Raw genomic sequence first — 18,676 nt, 5'->3', positions numbered from 1 at the left:
ATGCCTGGTAACTTTGATTAGCACCCAGAAGCTAACTACCTCCATGGGCTATGGTCGGATTTCTCTGTCAAGGCTGCAAACACTGACAAAATTTATATTTTCAAATTATATTTGACTGGACATGCAGTGTCCACTGAACTGTGGTCGAATTTCATTTTGATTGCTTTATAAAAAAAAGCAGAAAATGCTGCGATCCCCAAATTACCATCCTACGTGTTTATTTGTGTGAAATATTGTCACACTGAAATTGTAATTCTGCCTGCTGAACCTTTTAACTGTAGCGTGTGTGTGTGTGTGTGTGTGTGTGTGTGTGTGTGTGTGTGTGTGTGTGTGTGTGTGTGTGTGTGTACGAGCACATTGGGGTTTGTGTGTTTGTCAAAAATCTGAGAGCAGTCAGCCACATTAAGAAACTAAACACAGACTTGGCCTTGTCTCAGAGTTGCTGAGAAAGCTGTGAAAGTGACGGGCGTGAAGTAACACGCTTAATAATCAGGTCTACTAAAAGCAAGACATAATAAAACAACACTTTAGGGAGCGCGCTGGTGTGTTCACTAGCTTTGGTGTAGCTCATTTGCTGTAACTCCCACTGAAAGTGCTCAGAAGTAACATAGGTTTTTATTTCCAAAAATAAATTCTCTTCAAAAAGCCACTGGTTCTTTGACCCTTTTTACTGGGGAATAAAATTTAACTTCCAAATTGAGTATGTTTGATATTGTGGGTTGTGTTATGCTTCATATCCTTGTTTAATTAATCTGTAAATATACTTTTCACTCCTTTTTAAACACGTAATGAAAAAACAACTAAAATGGCACTCAGTTGAGCCCAAACCACATTTAATTAAAACAACATCAAACCCGCAGACCTGTAGAAATAATTTACACGGTAGAATACCTCCTATGAAAACATCACATGGGTGTATCCTCATTGCCTCTACATTGAGGAGGTTCTAAAAAAGCAGCCCTGTAGGTGTGTGTGTGTGTGTGTGTGTGTGTGTGTGTGTGTGTGTGTGTGTGTGTAGGGGGGGTTACCTCACAGGAAGTTCCATCATATTCTGGAGGACAGTAACAGAATTCTACAGCCGATGCCCTCCGTTCTCCTCTCGCTGATGGATCAGCTACCTGCATTGAGAAAGAGTGGAGTCTACACAAACACACACACACACACACACACACACACATCATCAGTGAACAAAAGGTCAAAGGTCAAAAGATGAAATGTCCCCGCTTGTGTTCAGAAGTACTCCTAATCAAATACATTCTATCAAAACTTGTGTGGTTTATTACAATTAAAAGAATTTAAATGTCTGTTTCTGCACCTGTACACAGCACTGGGTTCTGTGCTATAAGACGCCCTGACCATCACTCGCTTCACGTTGGCCAACACGGACAAGAATTCCCTCCGACTCATCGGCCGCAAGGTCTCCGCCACCAGGAAGCTCTCTGGAAGGAGAGCCACGTGATTGGTTCTTGGCGACGAAGGGTACACCGGCTGGCCAAACCGTCTGTCAATAATTTTCATCCCGCTTCCCTGGCAGAGAAATCAGAAAGAAACAATTTTATTTTTCTTGCTTTTTCTCCCCGTTTTTTTTGTTTTTGTTGCTTCAGCTCACTTTTAATTCCATTACAATGTGACACCTCTTTTAGAAAAAAAAGACTATGATGCGAAACTGAACTGCAAAGAAAAGAAATTGAGAGTGAATGATGTGTCATTAGATAATGAGCTGCCGTTTCTATTGACAGTCTGAATGGATTGCATGCAAAATGAATTGAGCCCTGGACCGGTATCTGACGATCTCTTGTTGAGAAGGGATCAATGGCATGTAGCCGCTAACGCAGAGTGACAACTACTGATGGAAGGGGAGCAAGAGAGCTCGGCAATAAAACCTTTAAATAAAAACTAATTGAAACAGAGGAGACAGAGGAAGGGATGAAGAGACGGAGAGCAGAAGCACGGCCAAGAGATGCGGAGATAAAAGTGGAAAGACAGAAGACAAAGTCACCTCTGAGAAAATAGTTTTCATTAAGAGAGGTTTTTACTGTCTGTTTATGTTTCATTTATGTTTATCTGATTAAAATAAATGAGTCATTTCAGGGTAAGGTTTTCTCTATCCGATGTACATTATAAAAGAAAAACATCTCAAAAAGGGCATCTATCTATAATTTACATCTTCCTCATGAGACTGATCGTCCATATATTGTCGAGAGATCAAAAAGCTACAGAATATATTCCAAAACGTTTGATCTGAAGGCCAATAAGCCAACAAGAAGAGTGGGCGGGGGTCCTGTTTCAGTTCTTTATGGGTCATTGTGGTAAAGCCAGTCTGCCCTTACCACTGTTCAGTTGTTTTATCTTACATTATTATCAGTTTCAGTACCTTCTAATTTATTTTGACATTTAACATGATTATAAGCTACATTACTTTCAGTTCAAGTCATAATTATTTCATTAAATTACTCCACATGGTCAGCACCTCACCAAACATTTGTTTTCTCCATCTACATTTGAATGATTCCAGGCTGCCTATGTATTACACTTGTTTTCACAATTTGTCAGTCTTCATTACATGAACATTTATTTTAATTTGGTTAACAAAAGACACAAACATCACCTGAACGATTGATTTATTTTACCTCATTGTTAAATACATATTTAGTACTTACATCCCGTTCTGCTCTGAACCCTCTAAATCACCCACACCTGACTCCAGGGCTCTTTCGATTAGGTGTGAAAGGAATCGGAGCGTACCACTGGGACGGGGGAGGTTGATTTCTGTTAAGAAGTGTATGTTGTTGATATATATATCTAACTATATATATATCTAACTATATATATATATATATCCTCATCAAAGGAACTCATTTACAGTTATGTGTTTCAGATGTTTCATATTTCATAACATCTGCATTGTGTTGCCAAAGCCTGAAGTTAAGTTAGACTCCAGAACCGTTTCCAGAGGCAGGAAATGGGCCTGAAATAGCAACGATACAACAACGACCTCCTGATGGACACGCTTCTGACACATGGTTTGTTGTTCAAGTTGTCATGAAAGGCTCAGTGGGGTGTGGGGGTGTGGGGAGAGAGACAGAGCGAGAGAGACAAAGCCTCTCAGACAAACAGACAGAGAGATTATTGTCCATTCACATCCAACAAAGCTAGAAGCGACGCACGAGCGTCTCCCAGTATCACCACTTGATGAGGGGAGATGCAGAGTAAACAGTGGAGGGGGGGGGAGACAGACGGTTGACAGCGTGTAGGTGTCTCATTATCGTCATCGTTTTGAGAGGCTTTTTGTTGACAGGACCAACACACTTCTCCTCCCATCTCCACCCTTTCTGTCCATCTCGCTGACACGTCTTTAAATAACACGAGCTCTCTGGACCTTGACGACCCACCTCACTACTTTCTTTACGTCTTTCTTTTCTTTGCTCCCATCTTTAGTGTTTCTCTTCCAACCAAACGTGTTCATTTATATCTTATCCTTTCACTTCTACAGTCTCTTTGTCTCTTCTGCCGATCCTACGTTCCTTTATTTCCTTCATTCTAATTCTCTCTTCCTTTCTTCCTGCATATATTTGCTTTTACTAAATGAAAGCAGCATTCGTTGTCACAACACAATTATTTTGTCCGCATTTCATCTAAAAATGATTTTTAACAGGACCAAACTCTTTGTGTATCTTTAAATTACGTTTTAGTGAGTGCGTGCCTCCACTCTGCACTTCAGCGCAGATACAGGAAGTAATTAGTATACGACGAAATGATAATAAAAGTCGGTAGGAAGTGTCTGTCAGTGTGTGTTTGAAATAATGGGACCACTTCTGCAGCTCTGGCGCACCGCACACACACACACACACACACCAACCTTCTTATTTGTGTATATTTGTGTGTACTTTACACACAGGCACGCACACACACAAATACACAACGTTATTTAGTGATATAGGAGATATAAACAGTTAACTAATAGTGTTGCTGCTTTGCTTATTGCTGCCATACATCATATCACAACCTGCTCATTATAAAGACACGGCGCCAGAGGGGAGGGAGACTATCTGCATTCTGTATTGCTAACTTCAGCACTTCTTTTTGTGTGTATTCTTGTGTGTGTGTGTGTGTGTGTGTGTGTGTGTGTGTGTGTGTGTGTGTGTGTGTGTGTGTATGTGTGTGTGTCTGTTTTTAACAGCTTTAAGTTGCTGCTTCATTTGTTCTTTACCGGTAAGAAAATATAAATAATGCCGCTGACATAAATAAACAAACATGCACACATTCTCACTCGGGTCGGAGGATAGACATGCACACTTCGACGTCTTTGTCTTCGTGCGGAGGAGACCCACCTCGATGATCAGGTCGGGTTCTGAGGTGACCCTGATGGCCGTCTGCTCCAGCTGGTCGGTGTTATAAGACACAGTGTAGGAAACAGTCCCTCCATAGGCGGAAATCTGAAACACAACAGAGAGAAGATGAGTGAGTTTGTGTTACTGCTCATGATTGATATCGATACTGAACTGTCTGAACCTTCAAACCTTCTACAACTGTAGATTTTGTTCAATTGCATCAAAGGACAGTTAAGAATCATTCATTGCACAAACAACAGGATGCCTGAAGCTTTTAAAATATATGTGTAAGTGAAACGAACCTGTAAAACTCTACGTTTTTGTAAAGATTCTGAGATATAAATCTCCATGGAAGCAGCTAGAACACTTCAATGGCGACATTAAATCACGACGGTTACTGTTGCTCCTAATGATGCTGTTTTATTCCAAACAGTTTAAAAAAGTAAGGAAGAAAAGAAGAAGACAACACAATCATTGTTGTTTTTGTGTGTTTCAGCGCAAAGTTTCTGTCGAGTCCACAGACTGAGCTTCGGCTGGAGAAACGCTGCGTCGGCAAGATCTTGAAATTTATTATTCTGCGCCAACCTGAACAGTAATGGGTGGGAGAGCGAGATAATAATGCCACCATAAAAACAGAGAGAGGGGGACATCGAGGAAGAGGGGGAGAGAGACAAAAAGGAGGGAGATGGAGAGGGTGTAAGAGGCAGCCTGAATGCCTCTATAAACCTCTTCCATTCTACATCATTACTCTCAGTTCTTAAACCACGATGAGGGATCCCACACATACACACACACACACACACATATGCACACACACAGTGGGCACTACGGTGTACTTGGGAGGACATTTTATTGACCAATATTTGCTCTCCATCTAACCCCATTTGCTGATTTAGACCCAAGCAGGTAGTAAAAAGCGTAGGTTAAACCCACACAGCCTACACACTCCACACACTCGTACCGCCTGACCTCCTCTGCCACCCAGCTTATCTGCACTCCAGGAAGGACTCGTCGTTCGCGTCCGACAACAGAAATCTAATACATCACATCGCTGCAAAAAGCAGAAACATGACAGCAAGAATAAAACACAAGATGTTTCACGGAGAAACGTCTTTTTTTGCAGCGTTTTTTTTTTTTTTCTCGCTGCTTTTGTTGCTGGAGGTTAATGTTCACTAATTTGCATTACAGAATTACTAACATTAAATTATGCATACTCCTGTCTTTACAGGTGTTAAAGCCTGGAATAAAAACTTGTTTTTAACTTAACTTGAATTTATTTTTTTTGTAACTTATGCAGTAAAACAAGCAGGATCTGACATCCTGACGACCCTATGATATGGAACAATATAAGGTTTCACCAGGAGTTGTGTTTTATGCTCACCTTGTGATTTAAAACCAATATTCAGTTTATGTTTAGCTCTGTTTTTGGTCTGCACCAGCTCCAGATCACAGCTTGAAGTTTAGGTATTCCAAAAAAAACCAACACATTAAACTATCTGCTCATACTTTCAATTCAACCCTAGCCTTCGATTTCACAACAACAAAGCTAAGACAGAGAAAAACGAGTAATGGAATACGAATGACTCAACATCCATCACCTGAATTTAACAGGTTACGTCTTTTGATGTTACTGACATTTTTCAGAAAACTCTTTTCTGTGACGTCGTTCGCTCGACATGAACAGCAATCAGAGGTTTTGTCAAAGCGCCCCGATGACCCACGTCCAACTGAGAGACGACACAAAAGAAACAAAAACAAGAAAATGGGAAATAGAAAAGACCAATAGCACAGTGGGAAATGAAAAATATGAAGAGGGGAGGGAAAAGGGGGATTATGGTGATGACATCACAAACACAAACACACACAAACACAAACACAGCTACAATAGACATCAGTCAGATCCCCCTGAGAGCTCCATAAGCCTGTGAGTAACTCTATTAGTGGTCACAATAAGAAGAACAAGACGTAATCCTCGCCGTTAAAACCCTCATCAAGAACCTGAGACAATATTCGTTTAAAGTCAGCCTGTTCCCACTGACACGAGCAGGTCCAACAGTTGAGACAAAGAGGAATGAGAGAAACAGAGACAATAGAAATAAAGAGATAGAGATTCATGTAACTGGAGACATGAGGTGAAGAGAAATGAGACGAGTGAACGGTAGTCAGAGATACAAATCAGAAATTAATAATTGGGAGTGGACGACAAAGACAGGAAGAGTGTTAACAAGGTAGGTCAAGTTATTACATGTAATTTTCTGCCGGTTTGGCATGGAGTGTGACGAGGTGTGAAAGTCCTTCACCGCCTCAGCCCTCACCTGAGGGCTGATAATACTGTTACCACTGTTGTTATTACAGAAAGGTCAGAGATGTGTGGAAATGTGTGGTGACAACACAAAATAGAAAAAAAATGGCTTTCACCTCTACCTGTGCACTAAAAATTGATCATCAATACCAACTTATCAAATCAATTTGTGTGCTTCAAGGTCGAATTTTATTTATTTAGTCGATTTTTGTCGCTTTAAGTGGGAAAATCTTCAGATTTCATGACTTACATACGAGCTTCCGATGATTTAGACTTTTGTGCGCGGTAGAAAGGAAAGGAAGCATCGCATATCAGCGCTGTTCCCTGATCTCTTCCACTAAAGGATAAACTGAAATATGAATAAGCCAAACAACGTCCTACTTTTTTTATTTGTAGCAGAAAAGTACCGTAACAAGCACAGGGGGGGGAAAAAAAAGACAGACTGGAAGGAGAGATGACAGCTCTGAAACTGTAATAAGCTTTTCGGTATGCAACTTTCTTTTGTGCCCACCACATGCCAGTTTCTTCAGAGAAATATGCTTACCACTCCACATTTGTACATTTTGGTTTTATTTTTTTTTAATATATTTGTGGGAGCAGCAAAGACCACCAACGCTCTCCTCAGGAGATTGGGCCGAGAGAAAAGGAGGGCGAGAGGGGGCGAAGGAAATCATCCTTCAGGAAATGAAAACCAGATTGTCACAAAAGCTTCAGAAAACAAAATTCCCTCAAATGACACACAAATACACACACAAACACACACATACATACGCAACAACCCCTTCCAAATACCCCGAGAAACGGACATACGTATAAGCATTGAAAGATGAAGAAAAAACATCAGACATAGAAGTCATCTTTCTGATGCAGGTGGTTGTTTAGAGGGTTCTCCTTATTTGTCTGTGGGTTCTACACAAATATAAACACACACACACACACATACAGGTTGTTGTTGTCCCTGGCAAGAGGGTCAGATGGGCTCCAGATGCATCAATAGATGGTACAAGTCTATTATACAACCAATTCCGTCCGAACCAAGAACCCACAGTGGCGTAACGTCAAAAAAACAGGTGGACCAAGTAAAGTCAAAAGTTAACTCCGCCCCCTGTTGGTTCAAAATAAGGACTGGAATCATAAAAAAAAAAAAAATTCACATCTATTTTCGACTGCCTCGCACTGTGTCGTTACATCCATGGTGTTGAATCTCCATTTTGGTCTGAGGGGAACGACACAAATTCAGACTTTAATACGTTTCTGTTTGTTTCATAAATGATCAGATGCAGCGAAGATTTTGTATAAAAACGTTTCTCTTCTTGCAGGTTCTTCTTCTTGGTTGTGCGAGAGTGTAGGAGGAACATTTCTGAGAGTGCCTTCGGTTACATTTTTCCTGAGAAGCTCTTCTTAAGGAACACAGGAGGAAAAAAGATGTGTGGATTAAAACATCTGACGATCACAAGTAATGCCACCACAGCGCGTTGGCGCTTTGTGACGACTTTGTGCGGCCGTCTGAAACATTGTTCTTGGTGCTTTTCAGGTGGTCGATGATGTGTTGACTTGACTCTCCTGCGGTTTTCTTAGACCGGCAGGGGGTGTGAATGTTTTGACAGCTGCAGGACGGTTCTGCTTTCACACCAGTAGATGTGGAGTTGCTGGCTACGAGCCGGCGGGGTCCCCTTTCAGAGTGTGTTTAGATGGAGGTCAGGCTGTAGGGATGAAGAACCCTGAGTGTGGGCTGGGAGAAGAGAATGAGGAGGATCGATTGTCAGCAGGTTGTTTGAGGGACTCTGCAGGGGGGGGGGGGGGGGGTTGGCCCAGATGAAGTTTGGGAGTGACGTCAGTCGACTCCTGCTTTAAGGGGACGGGCCCGGCAGGGGGTGGAGGGAGGCTGATGTTCTTGATTAGACTAACAGATTATGGTTAGGGTGTGAAATTTATTTATTTTTCCAAAAACAAATCATGGCATAGAGACTTTTTTCTACATGCAGTGCTTCTTTTTGTCTTGCAGCACAAACAACCACTCCACAAAAGAAAGAAGCCACAGCGTTGATTTCCAGAGGTAGCTGTGAGCAGGACTGTGACACAATAATTATCACCGCTGGTGGCAGACGAGAGGAAGTTAAAACTCTAGCTCAGTATGCACATCTCATCCAGGAGGACGACTAAGAAGATGACACATTTGCTGCCAGCCTCTTAGAGGCGATCAATTATTGTTCCGTGCCGCCACGGCTGGCTGACTCTTGAAAGTCGACTCCGGCAGCTCGCTGTGTATCCGACTTGAAGCAACAAACAAAAGCAAGACGACACCCTTTATTCAAAACTGTTGCCGCGCATCCATCCCTGAGGCTGGGCTTACATGTGCAGGCATTAGCATCAACATTTAGTGTCAACAGCAAGCTAAGTCTATGAATATGTAAAAAAAACAACACCATCTGCCTGCGTCAGCCCTATACACTAAACAAGACTGATGACTTTACAAGCTCCACGGCACCGACGTGAACTTTATTTAACATTGATAGATCACTTCACACGTCTTCAGATATATTAATATATTATAGAAATATAAGATAGATTTCCTTCGTCACAGCTTTGAGGCGCCGACCTCTGACCAAGGTGAAAGTCTGCTGCAGGCTTTCCTCCTAAAATGATTATTTTATATTAGTTTAAGAGACAACACGAAAAAGATCCTGAGAAAATCGAACCGTCTTTCATCGATTGTCAGCAGAAAGTTTCCTCCCTCCGTGTTCATCTTAACCCGTTTATCTTCCATTCTGTCCATCTCTGTCACTTCTTTCCTTCAAAAGACAAACATTTGTTTTTACAGTCTTTGATCCATCAAGTCTGTGAATCTGTTCTTCAACCTGATTACAGAATGAAAACCAGCTTGAAGATGTGTGTCGTGTGTTTTCAGATTAGATTGTAACTTCCACTTTTGTTTTGGAAGTTTGCCTTTCCGTGTTGTGTTCCTTTATTTCCACTCCTGTTTCTTGTTATTTCTCACCAAACATCTGTTTTTTTCTTTCAGATTACAAGTGTTTCCCTCCGCTGACCGTCCACCCCACCCTGATTATTCCCACCTGGGTCTCATTACACACACACACCCCCTCCTTTGTACATATTGGATTTGCTTTAATTATTGTTTACCTGCTTATTCTGTATCGACCACACTCTCTGAGTTTATGTAAAATAAATAAATATGTACAGTTTAAAAATGCGGAGCTCTTCATTAAGATGTCCTTACATGAAAAGTCTGTATTTGGTTCTTTATGCTGATCTCAATATATTTTCACTCTAATGGCAAATAAACCACATTCAGTGGTACCAATGGTTATCCCAGAGGATGAGCAGTCCCTTTACACAGCTGAATAAATGCCCAATGAGTATTAGTTAAACATGCTTCTGGACCAATGAGTATCCGCGGGAGAACACGACCGGGCCAATGAGCATCCTCGGTTCCGTTGACACAGGAGGTCATGCACGAGATTATGAGCATCGTCACACACATTTATAATCGTACACATGCACTGCTAGCTTATCGTTACACACACAGCCTGTCACTTCCTATGATACACTATGACATGACAAACAACACAGTGTGTGTGTGTGTGTGTGTGTGTGTGTGTGTGTGTGTGTGTGTGTGTGTGTGTGTGTGTGTGTGTGTGTGTGTGAGAGAGAGAAAGGGGTCGCATATTCAAGTCACATAGCATCCATCTCTGTAACTCGATCAGAGATTGAAGCAAAGAATTGCTTTTTCATACCGTACTCGCACACTCCTCATAGCAATCAAACACACACACACACACACACACACACACACACACACACACACATACACACACACTGGTAATTTGTTTGTTTCCCGTGTTTGGAGGCATTCAGTTCTGCTCCACTGTCCCTAATGCCTCCGCAACACATCATTATCTGACTTATATAGGCCTTGGAGTGTGTGCGTGTGTGTGTGTGTGTGTGTGTGTGTGCGTGTGTGTGTGTGTGTGTGTGTGTGTGTGTGTGTGTTCGAATGGGACGGTGTGTTTCTGCACGTGAATGAACGTTTGCTTGTGCGTGCGCGCTAAGAGAAAAACAGTTGATTATCGAGTTCAACAGGCGAAACACTGTTTACCCTGAGAGACACAAAGCCAACAAGAGAGACACAGACAGAGAGAGGAGAGCTTCAGGGGAGCAGAAGGAGAGGATTTAAGAACAGGGAGGTGAAAAATGGGAGTCCTGGAGAGACGTGGTGAGAGTTAGATGAGCGGACCAATGAAAAGGAGCAGGGATGCAGGGATGGTTTGGGGGAGGGAGGGATAGATGTTCAGACAAAGAAGTGAGATGACACGTCAAGCCCGCGGGCTGTTAAGTAATGAAATTCTGTGGTATATTCCTCTGAGCCATGACACCCAGACTAACATCACAGTCAGCCTGTTGTTGTAGTGGGGCAACAACTCCGCTTCACAAACATGGACTGCAGCTATTTGCCAGCTGGAGTGATAAAGTCTACACAGAAAAACACAAATTTCAAACATTCCACATTAGCAGGAGCAGATTGAGAGGAGCGCGCCTGGTGAGGAGGAATCCCAGCAGGATACCGGGGGATACACGGCGCTGGAGGATCCTGGGCTAGATTAGGTTCTGTCCCGATGACGTAGCCTCATGTCATCTAGCAGCGTGCCACATCAGCACACATCCAAATATTTGAATGTGATGGAAAGTATCTAACTAGTTTTTAAAATAACTAACCCACTAGGTTTTAATCAAACTAGGCTCTAAACTAACTGGGTTTTTAAACTAACCCACTAGGTTTTGGACTTACTATGTTTTGAACTAACTATGTTTTAAACTAACTAACTAAGTTTTAAACTAAATAATTTTGACTTAGGTAAGTAGGTTAATAATTAACTATTTTTTTAACTAACTAACTAACTAACTGAACAAATTAGGTTCTTAACTAACTACTTTTTGAATTATTATTTAACATAAACAGTGTATGTATGTTATTATTTATTTATTATTTATGTTTATGTTTACACTTTTACACCAATCCTGCTTTATGTGCATTCAATTGCCCCCTGGGGACAAATAAAGTTTTTTTGAATTGAATTTGAATGTGTTAACATGAGTGTGTGTCTGACCTGACCTTGTTTCCCAGGTAAAGCTCAGGTGCATTCCAGTAGTAGGCTGAACCCAGATCAGCCACCACGTCTGAATGTCGGACGCTGAGGTACGGAGGTGTTTGTCTGTGGACGGACCACACTCTTCCTCCCGTATCTCCCACCAGGTGCCAGCCGGTCAGGGTGCTCACCTGTAATGAATAAATGAATAAATAAATGAATAAAATATTTAAAAAGAACAGATCCAGGAAGAAGTTTAGAGATTCACTTTTGAATCCATCTGCTGTGAAACTTTTTTTTTGTAATGCTCCTAGACAAAGATCTGGTTTGAATTTGAACTTCTCTATAGAGAAGAATGTATATAAATGTGTGAACGGTACTAGAATCAGATAATTCTGACAGAGTCGCGGTGAAATCAGCTCACTGTCAGCCCATCAGCAGCATCTGACAGCAAACATATTAAAGCAAGTCGCCAGTCAGGTTCAATGTAAATGGATTAAATAACCTGACAACCTTCACTCAGCTTGTCTGCTGCATGAACCGGCTGTCTTAGCAGATACGTCTCCCCCGCTATCCGCCCATCCTGTAACCACGACGACTACAACGACAAGTTGGCATCTCTTAAAGTTTCCAGAATCTAAATGATGAGTCGACTGTTCAGTAAATCCTTTTTTTGAGTCCCGCGACACAGCTTGGGACTCCACCAGGAGCAGACACACTCAACTATTAACCATCAAGGAGCTGTTTAAAAGATGCTCCCCCCCATTAGGAATATTCACATGCATCAGTACTTGGTTATGACAGCATCAGTTAATCATGTGGAATCTTTAAAAGTCCACCATTGATGATATTCTCAGACCTCCGTCTGACGGAAATGAGAGGTTACCACAACAAAAATGTTTGGAAAAAGTGTTTTACATCCGTCACATGTCAGACACAAAGTCTTCCCACTGACAGGGAGAAAAAAATATTCTTCAAGGATTGCATGTGGGTGTGTGTGTTGTGTTTTTGTGTGTGTGTGTGTGTGTGTGTGTGTGTGTGTGGTGTGTGTGTGTGTGTGTGTGTGTGTTTGTGTCTGAGAGAGAAAGACAGACAGTGAGACACATATCTGTCGCTGCAATTAACCTGACCTTGGATTCCCCTTTGGAAAACACACACACGCACACACACGCACACACACGCACGCACGCACACACACAAACACACACACACACACACACACTATCAGTGTCTAAATCAGAACTGTCATCCTGTCAGCATCTCCTCTTCCCTCCTCTCCCGCCCCGCCTGTCAGTCAAAAACTGTTTTTCCTCTTTTCACCTCTCTTCCTTCTTGCCTCTCGTCTTGCCTTCCTTCTTTGTCTTTCCAGTCTTGTCCTCTCATTCCACCCTTTTCCTCCTCGTTTTTACCCTTCTCCCGTATATATCGTTGCTTATTTGTCTGCGTTGCTGAGCGCTGACTCAATGGTGGCCTCATTCTGCCTTCTATTTTGCACTGTGTGGTCAGAAACCGTCTGCACACGGAGTTTATTTTCACCTACAGATTGTATTTTTAACAATTAATGGATATGTACATATAAAAAAATCATGAAAATAAGCAGACGCCCTGAGTGCAAATGTCCGTTCTGATGGGTGAACTCAGTTCATGCACTTTCTGGGGCTCCAGAGGAGCTAATCGCTAACATCAACCTGTGTCCAGTAGGTCTCATTGTGATGGCGTGAAACACACATCTGCACCTTCTACTCCTGCCTCGTGTTTCACGTCTGCCTCTTTCCAGGTTATATATGAGCAGAAGAAGGTTGTGGAAACACGTACAGTGAAAGGTCATTATAAGCTTCTTCTATTTGAGGCTGTCCATTTACTCAAAGGTCAACACTGGCAAACGCCAAACATCCGTGTGTCAAAGTTCTGGAAGTTAAAGATCCAACTGTGACGTTTTTGCTTGCATGTTTTTTCTCTGTCTTAAATGTTTTCTTGACTTCTTACAGCCGACTTTCTGGAAAATCCTGTGACGGATGAGAAGCGATGCCACGAGTTGCATCCACCTCGACTGAGCAGCTGCCCTTAAATTAATGTCATGTCATACAAACAAGAAGAAAAGATCATTTAAATACTTCTACAGTAAAAGAGTGTTAAAGGGCTTTTTCCTACGTCCTGATAGGTCCACGGAGAGGAGGAGCACTGACTGGTGATGCCCATGCAGGAACACTTTTCACAGCCATGCTTGTTGTCGCCTTGAAGATTGTAGAATCCCAGTTTACAGCGGTCACAGTTTTCACCCTCCACATTTTCCTGCAAGAGATACGGCACTGTAAACGGCTTTGTGTTGACACAGAGCTTTTCTATTCTACCGATTCCTCAGAGCACTTTACAACACTGGCCCCATTCACCCATTGACACTCACAGCCTGTCATGCGTGTGTAGCGCAATCCTATTCATGAAATTTCTATACTCACACATCATCAAAAAGCCAAGGACAACATCACACACAGTTGCAAAGATGCAATGTGTTCACAGCCTGCCCTTAGAGCACAAGGTGTGCGACTGCAATGATATTATTGTCCATGTGTGTTACCTTGCACAAGCAGGGAGAGACACACGGGTCATCGTTGGTGCTTCCTTCCACGCTGCAGTTACAACGCTGGCAAGACGGGAAGTCCATGAAACCGACGGCACACCTGGATAGAAATGAAAGGTATGAATGTCCAGAAGGAGAACGGATACGTGGCATAGAGCTGATGTTCAACTTAGTACAGGCCATACACTGCAAACACAAAACAATTAAGAGAATGTGCTCAAAGCAAGTCTATTAAAGTACATTTTAAGAAGTGATTTTAAAGGCGATCCTGACCTGAGGGCAAGTCGTTAAAAAGTTTAAGAGCGAGGTTTCAGCAGCTTTTAGATGAGATCGCATTAAAGAGAAGGTTACACACACGGACAGGTTGGGCTGCCACAGTGAGAACAAGGATAATATAGATATAAAAGACGCCAAATAATCAATCATGTCTGATGGGGCGCCTGTGTTGACAGATTAGCAGATAAGACAGATTTGCTTTGATTCACAGGTTGTGATTCTGACCCAAAAAATAACGAGTGTTAACAGGAAAAGAGACCTTGGCCACTTATACACTGACATAATATAAGGTATAGAAGTCTGTGTGTGTGTGTGTGTGTGTGTGTGTCTGTGCACATGCCTGTGTGTGTGTGTGTGTGTGTGTGTGTGTGTGTGTGTGTGTGTGTTTGGTAATAAATATCATCAAAATCTTAATGGAAACTTTCTGGCAATTTCCAAACCCTAATTGGAACAGACAACAGCTGAAAGGTTGTGCTCACCTGTCACAACGCGTCTCCGTCTCTTAAAGTGTGAGTTCGAGTGCGTACTCGTGCGACTCTCACCTGTCACATCGCAGACCCCCGAAACCCTCCTTACACCGGCATGACCCCGCTGGCTGACCTGTCAATCAAACCCGAACAGAACCAGGCGTCACACTTGAGAAAAAAAACACATACACACACACACACACACACACACACAACTGAACGATTTGAGTGGCGGCGACTGAAATAGCTCCTCTTAATAGACGTACAAACGGCAAAATTACAAAGAGGGGTAAAATTATCTCTTATATAAATAGATATTCTTTCCTGTCAAAGACGGTTTTTAATAACGGAGGATTCTGTGTACGCCGCTGAACTTGAATAAACTCAACCCCACAGGAAATCAAGCAGCACTGAATCAATGAATTGTTGGAGTTACTGAAGCACCACTTTAAAATGAATTAAAATGTGAAATGTGTGTTGGCATCGCCTGTTTGTGCGTCTGGGAGGCGCTGTCACATTTTATGTTTGAACTAATGAATGATATCCAGAGAGAATAAGACGGGATGAAAAAGGTACGAATATATCTGCTTACTGGGTGTGGCCTGGCTGGGATCGGCGACACACGATTGGCTGACGGAGCCACGCGGGTCACATGAGCAGGGGATGCAGGGGTTCTCCTCCTCGGCGCTCACCTGGCCAGGTGAAGAAAGGAGATGTTTGTATGCGTGATCACGAAGCAAAGTGAAACTGAGCCGTAGGCGACGTACCCCGGTCGGTCGGTAGAATCCATCTACGCACGACTGACAGTTGATTCCAGCTGTGTTGTCACGGCAACTGATACAGACTCCTCCCCCTCTGTTTTGACCATGGGTGTCCAGGCTGAGCGACAGATCCGCTACTGTCTGATTATAGTAGCACTCGTCCGCCTTTCCGTGGCAGTTACATTCTGAAAAGACACACAAAGAGCCGATTGTGTATCCGATCGGGCTGTCGGGTCCTGACCTGTTCTCCTGAGACGAAGGAAAGCCACAGATTTTTATAAATTCCATTATTTTTCACTCCTTCTAGTTTAAAGAAACATCACAATACTGTTTTGCTGGTGTTTTATCTCAAGGCTCCAGAGAGAAAAAAGCGGTGTGTTTCATTTCATTTCACTTTCCTTGTCCTCACCACTTCCCGCACATTAAATTTACAAAAGAAGAAAAACTTTCCGCGTTGCGATTGTGGACATGATTTAAGATGATGCTTTATGCCAAGGATCACAGGTATCGAGCCTGGTAAGGCGCCAGGTGTTCAGACCGAAAAACAAGATCGCATTTAGATGATGAAATGCATTTAGGGATGACTGGTGTGACTAACAGATCCATAAATGTAAAAGCTTTTAAGATGCCAGGATACGGCGGAGCGTTCTCTGGAAATTACCTGCAAAGAAATGGGAGTTTGTGCCCAATGTTTTGACTGGAAGGTGTTGTATTGCACTTCAGCAAAAGTTGAGCATCCCCGCTGTAGTAAAAGACAGTGACCTCACTACAATGAATAAAGGGGCCTGTGATTTTTCATTCACCTTTACGGCTTATGTTTTAAAGGTCACAAACAGCAGGAATGGATCCTCCACCTATAGTTATGCCTTAAGGCGGAAGACCAGTGAGAATGTGTGCATCTTAATCTTTTATCTCCTCATATTTTAGGCTGAGTTCCTCTGTCTGGTATCAGATTCGGTACTACATCCTGCTTTCCTGATTCCATGACTGAGCTGAATCTGTCATGACGGATTCCTTTACAGCTGTGCCTTTCATTGTTTGACACCTCAGTTCTGCCGTGCAATTGTGCGCAATTCCGAACGCAATTGTGTAAAGCTTATATAATACAAGAAAGTGTCACTACAGACATATTACTAATTACCATACATGTATACACCTATATGCTTAGCCCCCGCAAGACTACAGGTACTGAAGAGGGACATTTCTAAAGTAAGGACACTTTGATAAGTCTCTGCAGAAATCAGGTGGGTAGTTGGGTGTAATTTAAGTGTGTAATTAGCCGTTGTGTTGTGTCTTTCTTACTCTCACAGATATGTCGAGTGTGGAAAGTTCCTGCCATCCAGGCCTGCTGGTGGTAACCAGGGCAACAACGATCACAGCTCTCCCCGCAAGTGTTGTGTTCACATTCACAGCTAAACTTCTACACATAGACACAAATACGCGCACACACACACACACACACACACACACACACACACACACACACACACACACACGGAGGAAAAACACAATAATAGTGTAGAGGTCTCAAAGAGTTTCCAATTAAGCAAGCAACACTTAAAGACACTGGAGTTGGTAAAACTTTTATAAAAGTCTTGTTGATGTCAAAATTCAATACTTTTTAAAGCCTAAAATTCAGATAATTGGATATGGTTTACTTTTTATGGATCTACAGAATCTATACAGCAATAATATGTTAAAAACTGTAATAAAATGTATCTATAACAACATATTTAACTTGGTTTTAAAGTGAAATCCTTTTAAATATGCATTTACATCATGTCATTTATATTATATTACTATTTAAGTAAAGAAATGATAACAGGCAAGACTATGACAGACTTACCATATGACAATCACATGATGTCAAAGTGTTGCAGGGCTACAAGAAGGTTAATATCAATATATATGCCTTATTAAACAATTATCACGAGGTTGCATTCACGGGAGAGCCAGCTGTACTGAAGGAACTTTGGCTCGTCAGTCAGCGGGTTCACCATCGCTCTCCCAGGAGAGAAATAGATTCAAAACTAAAACACAGTCAGAGCAAAATGTAGCAGGATATTTGCCAACTCGGAGGTTCAGAAATTCAATTTAGGACGTTCTGTAAATTGCTTGATGTGGAGAGGGCAGCGATGTACAATGGCACAGTCAGAGCCAAGTTTGGATTCGTTGGCAATCTGCCCCCTTCAGAGACGCAACGCTCCAGCTCTGGCCTCAGGCGGGCTTCGCTCTGAGCGAGCATCTGACAAAAAGTTGTAACAGCAATCATCAAAAAAATAAAAAAAACTCTCACTGGTTTCCACCTTTCCTGTTTCCTGAATGTCTGCCCAGGACCTGGATGAACGTATATCAAAGTGAGCTAAACGACATAGAATGCTACTGATAATGCATCGCAATCACTTCTTATTTCCTACCATCGTAGGAACGCTTTTAAAAAATGCGACCCAGATGTACACGGTAGACACTTTGCGTGTGTTTGGTTTGCTTCTTTTGAAATGCATTTATAAAGCAGCCTTTAGAGAGGAGGGAAAGGAGAAACCAGAGCTCTTTCCACATCAATGACATCACTTATTGTCAACGACATCTTCACCGAGGGACCAGACACCGCTGTCGAATGTGAGTTAGTCTTCTGGGTTCAGCCTCGGGACGGGTAAAGGACACGGGAATATCTGTGTGTGTGTGTGTGTGTGTGTGTGGGGGGGGGGGGGTTGAATATCAGGTGTCTAGTATCAAACACTCCACCGTTTGATGTGACATGGGAGACAACGCTTCACTGAGTCACCTGTGTCCCCTGCAGACACACAACGTTTGATACGAGGCGCTGGATGAAAAGCCGGTGCCTGAGGTGCTCTT

General features: G+C 42.4%; 1 protein-coding gene across 5 annotated transcripts in view; it reads right to left on the bottom strand.

Moving 5' to 3' along the window:
• lama2 (laminin, alpha 2) overlaps window positions 1–18,676 on the bottom strand; it is a 120,106-nt gene that overhangs the window by 63,287 nt on the left and 38,143 nt on the right. For all 5 annotated transcript variants that reach the window (XM_068342850.1, XM_068342853.1, XM_068342852.1 and 2 more), the window contains exons 8-17: window positions 17,123–17,240; window positions 15,827–16,005; window positions 15,652–15,751; window positions 15,135–15,192; window positions 14,314–14,416; window positions 13,890–14,030; window positions 11,765–11,929; window positions 4,332–4,436; window positions 1,316–1,527; window positions 1,029–1,140 (exon numbers count right to left, since the gene is read on the bottom strand). In XM_068342850.1, coding sequence (XP_068198951.1) covers window positions 1,029–1,140; window positions 1,316–1,527; window positions 4,332–4,436; window positions 11,765–11,929; window positions 13,890–14,030; window positions 14,314–14,416; window positions 15,135–15,192; window positions 15,652–15,751; window positions 15,827–16,005; window positions 17,123–17,240 — 1,293 coding nt within the window. The remainder of the gene's footprint in view (window positions 1–1,028; window positions 1,141–1,315; window positions 1,528–4,331; window positions 4,437–11,764; window positions 11,930–13,889; window positions 14,031–14,313; window positions 14,417–15,134; window positions 15,193–15,651; window positions 15,752–15,826; window positions 16,006–17,122; window positions 17,241–18,676) is intronic.

This window comes from Antennarius striatus, chromosome 19 (genome assembly GCF_040054535.1).
Source record: "Antennarius striatus isolate MH-2024 chromosome 19, ASM4005453v1, whole genome shotgun sequence".
Lineage (NCBI taxonomy): Eukaryota > Metazoa > Chordata > Actinopteri > Lophiiformes > Antennariidae > Antennarius > Antennarius striatus.
Note: the sequence above shows the minus strand (reverse complement) of the source record. Positions and strands in the feature narration are given on the sequence as shown.